Source organism: Syzygium oleosum, unplaced genomic scaffold (genome assembly GCF_021117445.2).
Source record: "Syzygium oleosum isolate NSW1041296 unplaced genomic scaffold, Sole_v2.1 Sole_v2.44, whole genome shotgun sequence".
NCBI lineage: Eukaryota > Viridiplantae > Streptophyta > Magnoliopsida > Myrtales > Myrtaceae > Syzygium > Syzygium oleosum.
The window spans coordinates 718,181-731,305 of record NW_026607528.1 but is presented as its reverse complement, the minus strand read 5'-3'; the positions used below and the strand labels follow the sequence as shown (position 1 = coordinate 731,305).

Below are 13,125 nucleotides of genomic sequence, written 5' to 3'. Positions count from 1 at the left end.
TGAGGCGTGTTTACGCGGGTCGTGATACGACTGTGGGATCGGACCGACGCGTGTGATGCTTGGGGCGCGATCGTGTGGGCCTGAGGCGTGTTTACGCGGGCCGAGAAAAGTGATTGAGAATGAGACGTGTGGTATGGCAAGTGAAAGTGAGATCGGGGCTGAGGCGTGTTTACGCGGGTCGCGATGGGAAAGTGAGAGCCTGAGGCGTGTTTACGCGGGCTAAGAAAGTGATTGAGCAAGTGTTGGTACGATGAGGCAAGATAAATAAAAAAACGATGTGATGGTGTGTGATCGAGCGTGAAATGTGGGCTGGAAATGTGGTGTGAACGATATGTGTTTTGGGCATGGAAATGCGTGTGGTTTGGGGTGCGTGAAGTTTGAAATGCGTGCGAGTTTTGAATGTTGTGATTATGAACTAACATGCAGGCTGAGTATGCCGAGAGTCCAGGTAAGTGCGATTGCATGGATAGTGTTTGTTTGTGTTGCTCGTTTGTGTGTCTGAACTTGTCTAGAATACGTGGTAGCCTAGGTAGGGGTTTAGGTTGCAACTTATTGAGAAGTGTCTCATGGTTGTTTCAACCAAACCATTTCAGAGCCCCCGCCCGAGCCATGAACCTTCTGCCGTTACCGCCGCAGTGTTTTGGGATTCCCATGCACATCGATCATAAGGTCACAGAGTATCCCGTAGACGAGATTCATACCTAGGTTAAGCACACTTCGGTAGTTTGGATAGATATAGGACTACCCCTATGGCAGGCTCATACGTATACGGCATGGATGTTTAGGGACGGAGTGGATGAGTTTGGACCCGTTCGAGGATTCGATGTACCCTTTGATGGAGTAGGGGACTGGGATCCGATGGCCGTAACCCTTCCCGACGGGGAGATGACTAGTTTGGAGACTAGTCTAGCTCAGTTAGGGCATCAGCATGTCCCTGCAGCGCCTGAGCTGACCGTAGCAGTGCCGGATCCGGAGCCGGAGGAGTCGCAGGCCGGGTATGACCCGATGGACGTAGATCTAGGTGGGATACCCGAGGTAGGACCGGAGGATGGGGACGAGGAGGATCCCGAAGACGAGCCAGTGGATGAGCCGGAGGATGAGCCCGCAGAGGAGCCGGAGGATCAGGTTGAGGTTCAGCCAGAGTCAGGGGATGAGGATCACCCGATCGAGATTGAGGCTGATTCAGAGTCATCGGATGAACATGTGCCCGAGGATGACTCAAACGAGGAGGATGAGGAGAGCGAGTCCGAGTGGACGCCCTCCCGAGGGCGTAGGGGTTAGTTGCGAGGATGGGGAAGATTTTTGGAGAGTCTCATTTTTGGGTATAGGCTTACCCAGGCTATCGATCCTTTTTTTTTGTACGTCGGTGGTTTGTAGTTAGTAGTTTGGTGTGCCTGTATGTTTTATGGTTTTGTAAATGGCGGTATGGTATAAGTTCGTTTGTAAATGGATATTGTATATGCTTAAATCGAGGTATAGTTATGATTGGTGGTTTGGCGATTTATTTCTTCCTGGTGTTCTCCAATTTTATTGTCCGGGTTTATTTCATTGGTTTCCGCCGCGATCGAACTCTAATGTAATCGTGGGGTCGGCGACGTTTCCTGGGATGTCGCACTATTTTGACTGAAAAGGGATGTCGCGTGGTTCGGGGCGTGACAGTAAAGCTAGGGTAAAATGACCAAAATGCCCTTCCCCAATTGCATTGGTCTTAACAAACTTCCAGGGGTAAAATGGTCATTTTCCATTTCTCACCGAAATTTGATTTTTTTGAAGGATTCGGACAAATCCGAGGCTACCCAAGCAAATGACAATATCGTCATAATGATCTGTAGTGACTTTCCAAATTTCCAATGCTCAACTCGGTCTCTAATTTAATGACTAAGTTCCAAATAACGCAACTTGAGCAAATCTCAAACTAACGGGCGGCTTTTGGGGAAATTCGCGTTTTTGACCCGTGTCCGATACTAAATCAAGCCACGTTCAAGTTCACTCGGGTCATGACGACCTCGGTTGTCACTTATTCGCGAGGATCGATCGCTAGTTCCAACGGGCACGATTGTTTGGTATAGGTTTAGGATCATTCGTTAATTCATTTCGTGGTCAAACAAAATCACCCGCGATCCACTAATGTGACATCGGCGAATTGATCTCTGACTATCCTTGGATCAGCCTACACTGGCTCAAAATGTCACCTCGACAATTCTCATGGTCGAAAGTCGTTTCACGATCGAGTTCTTTGGTCGCGCGAATTTAAATCCCTAATTAGCATTTTCCTAACGGTTAGTATTCCCGAAGTGATCAATTCCGGGCGAGATCTAACTACAAGCATGTCCATAAACTATTCATTTCATAAATCCCAAGTGGGTCGGATTTCAGAATGTCACATTGGGACTTCCCTCACTTTAGATTTTATGTTACAAAACTTAGAGTTAAGTTGCATTTTTGTGCTATCATGGGGATTATAGTGATGATATAATGAAAGTTGGGATTTAGTTCAATGGAAAATCCTTGTAAATAGTAACTTTTGCATCTGATTGGGCATTTGAAAACAAAGTGGAAAGTTCAGGAAATATTCTCAAATCCAGGCTTTGAGTATGACATGACAATTATTTCATGGGAGTCCTATATCTTAGAGCACGACAACAAGGATTTCATGATTGAGGCAAGTTTGGTTTCCTGTATGTAGTGTGTCATAAGTCCATGACAAAATGCTGCATTCCCCATTTGATTATGTTTAATGTGCCACACTTATTCGACTCCCTATATGGCTTAAACACTCACTTTTTTGTTGTTTTAACCATTCTAACTCTTGTGGGACCTATCACTTTTGGTACAATTTTATATGGTGCTTTTTTTATTATTTGGTGAATTCTTTTTATTCCTTATGGTCTCACTTTCCTTTTTTTTTCTTTCTTTCCATGCCTCTCAATTGTCTCTGTGTTCTCTCTTGTAGGCCATTCTCTTTTTTCTATGCCTCCCGCTCGTTCTTGTTCTTCTTCTTCCACAAATCTCCACTGTATCTGCAATCCAAAAAGAACTGCTTACTTCAACAATCCATGCCCTCCTCATTCGCTATCGGACGTATGGTTTTGGTGAAAGCTTTTTTTTTTCCTTTTTAGTTTTTTTGGTCTCGAAATCATGCTCATTTCGGTCGCTATTGAGTATTTCTTGATATTTTTTCTTCAAAGAGAATTTGAATTTTGGATCGTGGAAATGCTTGATCTTGTGTTTCACTCCTGCGTTTAGAGTGTGGAGTGTAGCGTGCATCAAACAGTGTTTGTGAATTAATTGGGTAGATGCTTGTATTTTATTTTTCGTCACATGTGGCAGAGTTACTACAATCAGCTTTATGTTGTTCTTTTGGTCCGTTCTTTCTCTTTATTCTAGGTGGTTTTGATTTCCATGTTGGAGGTTTTGTCTCAATGTCTATGAGTAGATTGCTTTACTTTTATGCAATTTAACCTAAAATTCAAAGCTTAAGCCTATCGCCTATTGCCCCCGACTTTTATGCCTACACATGGTGGAGACACTTTTTCTTTCTCTACACTCTCACATGTGCAAGAAGAGGAGAAAAAATATATATATAAAAAGGGAAGAGAGAGAAGCAATGCTTCTCAATCTTCATGGTGCAAGAAGAGTCTGAGTGCAGAGAAAAGGGGTTCATAGGGAAGGTCACCGGTGAGGCCAATACCAGTGTCAGTGAAAGTATGGAAACCAATGTAGTTGGCATCATAGATAATAAATAGAGGACATCGGGACGACGAGGTTTGTGGAAGAAGGAGGAGGAGGATGAATGGGAGGCGTAAAAAGAAGTGAATGACCTACAAGAAAGAGACGAGTGGGAGGCGTGAAAGGAAAGAATAAGAAGGAAAGTGGGACCCATATAGAGAAAAAGAATAAATAATATAAAAAGAGTTGACCAAATAAAAAAATAGGATCATATAAAAATTGTACCAGAATTGGTGGGCTTCAAAAGGGATAAGATGGTCAAATAAAAAAAAAAGAAGTGACTAATCAATAGGAGTGGAAAAAGCGCCGCCTTTAATTAAATGAATAAAGACAGTTGTAATTTCTTCTCTTGGTCAAAATAAAGCCAAATTTTATAACTTGATGTTGCCTGCTTGCTCCTATTGAATTTGCCCCTTCAAGAAGGACTCGTATGTAAGACTTTTGCCATTTTGCACAAACCAACCCGAATTGATATTCAATAAGGGCAATTTTTCTGTTCATATTGCCAATCTATATTTATACAATTTCTTGCAGGTACGAGGAATAATATTGTCATTCGAGTTAGTTAACATATATTAAGAATTTAATCAACTTGGGGCATTATTTGGCTAAACAGTCTTATGAGAAGAAAGCAAGGCCGTTCTATATTTCATCCTTCCATATTTATGCTTCGATTTTCCGAGGTACTGGCTTAGTGCTTTATTTGGGAAGGAGGGGAAGACGAGGAAAATGAAGTAAATTTTTGTAACTTTTGCGAGAAGACACGCAAGGGAAATTCAAAATCCTTCTCTCTTCCTTTTCTTTATGTATCCAAGCAAAGCAGTTTTCCTTTATCACGACGGTGCTTGCTTGCTAACGAGATCTTTTTTGCATGGAACTTCACTTGACATCCAATTGATGCGCATCGGCCATTACCACAAGATGCTCCAATGAACAATCGATGTGTCCGTTTATGTGGCAAAACATGTCATGGAGAAGAACATGTGAAGTTGATCCTTGAAGGCTGAGGTGTCGCGTGACCTAGCAACTCAGTCATCCAGATACTATTTGTTTCCCTCCTCCTCTAGCTTGTGCTATCTATTTTTTTTAAGAGGAGGAGGATCTGAAGGCACGAAGTAGATTATAGATCAACTAATTGACCTGTTTAAGAAAGAAAGGGATCCTACAACACATTGCTCGCTTTTGAGACTGAAAGGAATAATAAGGGAGAGGGGTACCGATGGCCATGTGAGCTTCAAGTTTCCAATTAGTACATAATTAAAGTGCTTGGCATTTCGGGCTTGGAATTTTCTGTTTTGTCGTGGATTATCTTTTGCCGGTCTGAGCCCACAACTTTTATATTCACTTGAACGTCAGAAAATCATAGTCACATTCAGATCCCCACATCCATATGACAGAATAAGGTGAGCACAGCACCTATTGGTGGATGACGTGACAAGGGTTTCAAGGAAGTACAATGGAAAACCCGTGGGAAGTTTCTTGCATTTTATGGGAGCAAATTCATGGTCACTTCATGACCCTTTGTGGTGCGATTTGCCAAGTGATTTTTGTGGAAAAGGTCATGAAGTTGAAGCTGAAACCAGCTGGATGTGTAACATGTGAAATAATGTAGCACCTGAATAGATTTGCTGTCATCCAAATTAAACCTAACATTTATTTCGTCATTTAAATAGGCAACGGAAGAAAGTAATTTCACTAGCAAGGTTTACACAACGACATACATGCAATTTAACAACCGATGTTTAGGCAATGACCCATATTTGATTTTTACTTTTAGCAAGCATTTCCATTCCATAAATAAAGTGGTATTCTATTTATTCGTGTAAACAGTTATCTAGATATAGTTGCGATTTCTTTATGTAAAAACCCTCTTTTGAAAATATCAAAAGTTTACTTATTGATGTGGGACAAGTTGCGAACAATTTCCTAGAATGGATCGATCAACAAATGAATAAAGTTTAGCCCGACATTTATCAAAGTGAATAGATAAAAGGTTGGCCCGCTACGAGTGAGAGCTACAAACAGTCTAGCATAAATTATGTCAAAACAAATTTTTCATAGCAGTGGAACGGGTTTCAATTGTAGGTGCAGGCGAGAACAGATGCTCAAAATGCATTTGTCCAAGTCTTTAAGTTAGCTTTGGAAATGTTCATGTTGATCCTCCACAACCCCTACCGAAATTCACTACTAAATTCCAGAGATTCCCTGCTCAGTCACACCAATTCCCCAAACTCCTTGCCCAGCTTGTGCTTCACGTTACATTCCCCTTCCATTTTAGCATGCAGCAATGTTATCCTGGTGTCATGCTCGCTTCACCTTCCCATTACAATTCCCCGAAGATTCTATTTACTAATGGAAAAGCAAGTCAAGTCGTACTGGATCTCAAATTTCAATCAAAGCACCAGCGTAGGTTGCACGCAGTGGCACGTTCCGCTTAATGCTGACGAAATTACGAGTGCAATAACTCAGCATATTACAAGCAGTCGGCATCGTTCAAGCGCGCACAGTTGAAAAAGCAAGGACTTTTCTTGTTTTTTGGTTTGTAGAAAAAGCAAGGACTAGGAGCATCTTTATTGCAAGTTGGTTTTCTTTTCTACTTTTTTGTTAAAAGGAAAAGCAAGCAAAGTCAAGAACCGCTTGCATAGCTTCCCCGCAACTTCCGCATAATGCTGCGAATATTACTCGTACAATAACTCAGCAGCCTTTAAGCACTCAGCAATCAGCATTGTTTAAGCACGCACAGTAGAGTGTTGTGTGTCGGTAATCCAACGTTGAAGGCTGAGGATTGGGGGAGATCACAGCAGTGGGTGGGTTGTTTTGTTTGAACACTCCTCAGGTAATAGACAACTCCTTGCCCTTCTGTGTGTCCTGCTTTGATTGCTCCATTATATTCCGATGAGTTGTCTGAGAGTATCTATTTTTGTTTAATTGTAGCTCCGAGTTTGAGTCCCGCGAGACATTTCTACTATTCCCAGATCTGGGATTTCCATATTTCTCTCCTCTGTTTCCTGCTCCATCAATCTCTTTTACAATCGTCTCGAGATGAAAAGGAAAGAACCCACTTATTCAGAATATCCAATCCACGGGCCCTCTTCCTCATCGACCTCTCCATGTGTAGGTGATTATGAAGGCAAAACCAAAAAGCCGAAGGGAAATGATTACGAAGTGTTCTTGAGCTTCAGAGGGGAAGATACTCGCAAAGGCTTCACCGATCATCTCTATCATAACCTTCACCATGCAGGAATTCGCGTGTTCAGAGACGACAATGAGCTCCGTGTTGGTGAGGAAATTGGTCCAGAGCTTATTTGCAGCATTAAGCAGTCCACGATCTTGATCCCAATTATCTCTAAGAACTATGCTTTCAGCAAATGGTGCCTTCGTGAGCTGGCTCTAATGTTGAAGTGCAAGAGAACCAAAGGGCAAATAGTGCTGCCCATATTTTACAAAGTGAAACCCTCACAAGTGCGCCATCTTACAGGGAGATTCGAAGATGCTATCAAGGCACATAAAGAGAATAGGGACGAAATGGTTTTGAAGGAATGGAAAAAAGCGCTCAAAGAAGTGAAGGAATGGGAAGAAGCGCTCAAAGAAGTCAGTTCTTTGAAAGGATGGGAATCGGAGAAAATTGATAACGGGTACAATTTTTCTCCACTAAATTGTTGTTTAATTTCTCACAAATAGATCTTTTTTGAAAACGAATATTTATATCCCCTCCTATGCTGAAATTCATTATTATTTGACAGGCATGAAGGAGCATTGGTCAAAATTGTTGTCACATCAGTTATGAGCCAGTTAAAAAGAACTTTTCAGTTAATTGTTCCCCAACAGTTGGTTGGAATTGATGATCATATCAAAAACATTATGAGCTTCAAAGATGCTAAATTCAAGGGTACATGGATTATCGGAATTCATGGAATGGGCGGTATCGGTAAGACGACTCTTGCAAAGGCATTATTCAACAAACTCTTCGATCATTTTGAGAATTGTAGATTTGTGGCAGATTGTCGGGAAACATATCAGCGCGAGGGTATTAAATGCCTACAAAAGCAACTCATATATGGCCATGGAAGTTCATGTGATGTGTCTAATGTGGACGAGGGAATCCGTCTTATCAAATCTAGATTTGCACATAAGAAAGCACTCATTTTTCTTGATGATATAGATGATGCTGCTCGCTTGAAATATTTGGTCGACCGTGGTTGGTTTAAAGCAGGAAGTATAGTCATCATAACAACTAGAGACAAGGATGTTCTTGGCCAAGTTAGTGCAGACCACATGTACAAACTCAATGAGTTGTCTGTGGATCAATCATTGATTTTATTCAGTAGACATGCATTTCGACAGGATTCTCCTCCAAGTGATTATGAAGTTATCTGTCGTGATGTCGTATCTACTACCGACGGGCTTCCTTTAGCTCTTGAAGTAATAGGTTGTTTCTTATGTGGAAAGACACAAGGAGTATGGAAAGATACATCACAGAAATTGAAAAAAGTGCCTCATAAGAAAGTGCAAGAGACGTTAAGAATAAGTTACGACGCATTAGATTATGAGGACAAACAGATATTTTTGGATATTGCATGTTTTTTTATTGGATCATCTAAACAATATCCGAATTATATGTGGGAAAGCTGCAATTTTTTCCCGGGGAAGGGGATTGCAGTATTGAGTCTTATGTCCTTAATTAAAATTGACAAGTACGGCTATCTAAGGATGCATGATCAATTGAGAGATCTTGGAAGGGAAATTGTACGTCTAGAAAATCCGAAGGAGCCTCAAGAGCGTAGCAGATTATGGATTAATGAGGAAGCTATAGATGTGCTTGCAAGCAACAAGGTAAGAATTTTTTATACTTATTTTAGTAAGTGAATGTGAGTCCATCTTCTTTCTCTTATTTGAGATAAAAATTATTGTCAATCTCGAGTCCCCAAAACTTGCGGCTTCTACAAGCAAAAGAGCTCTTTTGGTTAATTGTTCTTCTTGCATGATTCTAGGACATAATTTAGGAGCATCTTCTTCGTTATATAAATGCATATGTGTATAGCTTTACCTCGTAGTATTGTGATGACTGATGAGGACACTCTCCTTTGGTAACTTCAACGCAACAACAAAACTATAGAAATATAATGTTTGATAAAGCATTTTCAGGGAAAACCTAGCATCTGTGAATTGTTGGTAGCCATTTTTTTTCCCACACGGGTGTCTGATGCACATATTTGACCTTTGGATTCTTCTTTTGATTCCTTGTTTTTCTTTTACTAAGGCATTGACTTCTTATGAGTCGTTTGCTATGATAAATGGGACCTCCATTCATTTGTTACGATTAGCTATCTTGATTCCTGTATTTTTCAAATTGGATTAAGCACAAATTTAGTCTCCCAAGTATAAATGTTTGTACGATTTAGTCCCCTATCTATTTTTTCGCTCAATATAGTCTTTTATCTTTCAAATTTGTGCAATTGAGTTCTTTGTCGTCAACTGTTAGTTAATACCGTCGATTTGCTAATGTGGCTTTTATAATTATTCATGACATATGCCCAATCGTGTACTATAACTCTCTAAATAAATAATATTTTCGTTCTATAGACATTTCATAATAGTGGATAATTTTTTTTCTATGAATTTGCTCACTCTTTTTATTTTTCTGTGACAATGGATATTCCTATTAATCCCTTGATAACATTTATTTGCTGAATATAGCTATCATTGTATAATAATGATTTCAGCATTGTTCAACTTTTAGTGAGCATCTTATTTAGCAAAGATTTAGTTAATAAAATAACATCAATAGTTTCTAAACTTTTGCCCAACGTGCAATATCATCGTCGGACTTTTAATTCGTTTAATGTGGTACTTAAACTATTCCTAAATACTCGATGCATTCGTTTTGTAATAGTTAGATTTAATTCAAAATAAATTGTTTTTACAATCAGAGATAGGTCTTATCACTTTGTAATAGTTAGATGTAAGTCAAAATAAACTTTTTTATCATTAGATCTAAATGTGAAGGTTGTCCATTGTCACGTAAATTTTAAGAGGGCATATTTATTGGCGAAAAAGCGGGAAATTAAATTTTATTGATTAGATTAATATGCGTAGTATCAAAAAAAGTGGGTGAATTCAAAGCAATGGCTTATTCCGATACTTTTAAGTTTAATTTTTGTTGTCGTCTAAATAATATGATTTTGAATGTTGTGTGATGATTAATATCCATTATTAGCAGGTACGCAACTAAAAGCAATCATAACACATGGATGATTTGTACAAGCATGTGCAAATGTGATGAGTATCTTTAATTAAAAGAGACTAAATATAAACATTGAGATGCAAAATATAATGAAGTAAGAAAGAAATGTTGAACACTTATGCACTTTTTGCCATGACATTCTCATTTTCATTTTGCTATTGAGTATTGCAAACAACATACACCAATAAAAAAAGGGGGAGTGGGGTGGGTTTGTATTGTACAATTGGGATTCTTTAATTTTTATACATGTTCTCGTGGCAAGTTTGATATATGTATTTGGATTGTAAGAGTCGCGTTGTTTTACATATAAATGATATGAGTATGGGTTGTGTTGTTTCCCTTATGAAGGGCATGAATTTCGATAAATATATTCGAATTAGCGTGTGCAAAAGAGAGGCCATCTATGGCCATCTATTGTAATTGTGAAAAGGACGTGGCTTTGGGATTTTTTTTTTTTGGTCGAAGCTTCGGGAGTTCAATTAGTGCAAATTGTCAAGGGCATAATTAGAAGAGGAAAAGTTTGAAAGCACCCTCTTGAGCTTCGGATTTTTACATTAATTAGATAAATGATATGCACTTGTAACTTGTCATCTCACGAAATTGAAAGTGACAAGCCTACACCGTAATAGTATGAACAAATTGAAATGAGTTCATATTTTTGTATATACAGTTGGTCTCATCTCATCATTCAAAACTGATGGTCCACACTATTTCCTTATTGCAGGGCACTAGTAAGATTGAGGTCATTCATCTTGACAAGGGAGGAAGTTACACAGCGGAACAATTTAAAGAACTGACCAAATTGAGGTTCCTTAAAATGACCAATGCGAAGTTCACCGCAGATTTCCAGATCGTGCTTCCTCAATTAAGATGGCTTAAGTGCCATGATTGTCACTTGGACTTAGAAGTGGCCAACTTTCATATGAAGAAATTAGTCGTGCTTGATATGTCGTGGACTCAAATTTCAGAGAACTGGAGAGGATGGGATCCACTCAAGGTAAGATGTAGAAAAGGCACATCTCCTGCATTATCACTTATTGTACACGGGTGCAATGAGCCCAAGTTCTCCTTCCTTAATTTCTTTCTGAAAGATTTAATATCCTTCCTCAGATTAAGGATTTTCTTAATATAAGAGGAATTTATAGGCACCTAAATATAAGCTTCTGCCCCTTAATATCTTAAATTGATAATATCTTTACAACCTGTCATGCTTAGCATTAGATATACTAGAAAAAAAAATTAACTATATTAATTAACATCTATTAAAATTGTAATTACAACAATGTGCCTATCTTGATTTTTTTTAATCTAAACGGTTTAAGGCTTCTAAGTTAATTTCTCCCCATGCAAAGTAGGTCCTTTTAGAGATTCTTGCTATATGTCTATATCGATCTTCTTTCATGGAGAAACAAAAACTCCATGACAGTGACTTCTGTTGCATATACATACTGAAATTATAAATTCATTTTTATCATAGAGTTATGGAATAATTTATGAATTGCTCTGACTTGTTGCACATAAAATTTTGTTCATTATATTTGTTGATTATTGAAGTCACTGTATAACACAATTATAACTTAGTAATGTTGAAAGAGTGATAAAATTATCATTCCAATGGCTTTTCATATTTTTTGATATAACATTTTTTTATATTTTGTACATACAAAATGTAATTTTTTTTCATAATTAAACTAGCCGTTTCTCTTATTTTCATACTATTGAAGGAAAACATGGCGCCCAATGAATTTATGTCTCTTCCATTTGAATTCGTCATCTGCTTCTTTGATTATAAATTTTGCTCATGTATAATCAATAAACATATATTTTCTTTGAAATGTTATCCAAAAATAAATGCAGTCAGCACTTGTATATCCTTAACATTGTTTTTGCAATGGATACGTATAAAAAATGTTTATATGTTGGTGTAGCCAAACACTACCACAAGAAATATATAAAATTAAATAAGACAATTGTGAAGGAGCAGTGAAGCATGAGTAATTTGAGGAAATTTTAAAAAGTCTAAAGAAAATGAGGAGTAGTGGAAATTCACACGGTGTAGAGGTCCAATATCACTGAGTTACTTTTTCTTTCTTTTCAGATGTCAACTAAGCTCAAAGTTCTTAAGCTCTCATATTGTCAATCTTTGAGAAAAACTCCCGACTTATCCGATTTCAAAAGCTTGGAGATTTTGATCCTTCATGGATGTGACAATCTAGAAGAGATTCATCCTTCTATCGAGGATATCAAGACCCTCGTCTCATTGGATGTTAGTTGGTGTAAAAAACTGAAGAAGCTATCGGAACGAGTAGGTAGGATGGAAGAATTGAGGGAGATCTTCTTAAATGATACTGCTATACAAGACATTCCTATTCCGAGAGATTGTTTGATGAAATTGGAGAATGCCTCCTGTGAAGATCTTACTCAACTTTCAAAATCTATGGACTCGATCGAAAAGTGGGCATCATTGACTGAACTGAACCTATCTGGAACAGGGATTGAAGAATTACCTGAATCCATTGGTTCTCTGAGAAAGCTCAAGACTTTTGATGCCTCTTGTTGTAAATCGTTAACCCGCATACCCGGCTCCATAGGCTCCCTCGTGTCTCTATGGTGCTTGTCATTACAGGAATGCTACTCGTTGAGGGAGATTCCCGACTCGATCGGAAAGTTGGCATCATTGACTGAATTGTACCTATTTGAAACAGGGATTGAAGAATTATCTGAATCCATTGGTTCTCTGAGAAAGCTCGAGACTCTCGATGCCTCTTATTGTAAATCTTTAGCCCGTATACCCAGCTCCATAGTCTCCCTTATGTCTCTGCGGAACTTGTTATTAAACGGATGCCCCTGTTTGAGAGAGATTCCCGACTCGATCGGAATGTTGACATCATTGACTAAACTAGACCTATCTAACACAAGGATTGAAGAATTACCCGAATCCATTGGTTCTCTGAGAAAGCTCGAGACTCTCGATGCCTCTTATTGTGAATCTTTAGCCCGTATACCCAGCTCCATAGGCTCCCTCATGTCTCTGCGGCACTTGTTATTAAAGGGATGCCCCTGTTTGAGAGAGATTCCCGACTCGATCGGAATGTTGACATCATTGACTAAACTAGACCTATCTAACACAGGGATTGAAGAATTACCCGAAT

General features: G+C 38.9%; 1 protein-coding gene and 1 pseudogene across 1 annotated transcript; both read left to right on the top strand.

The window, feature by feature from the left end:
* Positions 1-13,125, top strand: part of LOC115667933 (26S proteasome non-ATPase regulatory subunit 12 homolog B-like) — a 73,215-nt pseudogene that overhangs the window by 55,635 nt on the left and 4,455 nt on the right.
* On the top strand, positions 6,386-13,111 carry LOC115667327 (disease resistance protein RPV1-like). Its single transcript, XM_056306459.1, has 6 exons — positions 6,386-6,565; positions 6,664-7,364; positions 7,473-8,562; positions 10,698-10,970; positions 12,072-13,009; positions 13,105-13,111. Exons 2-6 carry the CDS (start codon positions 6,772-6,774, stop codon positions 13,109-13,111), a joined length of 2,901 nt encoding a protein of 966 aa, XP_056162434.1. The 5' UTR covers positions 6,386-6,565; positions 6,664-6,771.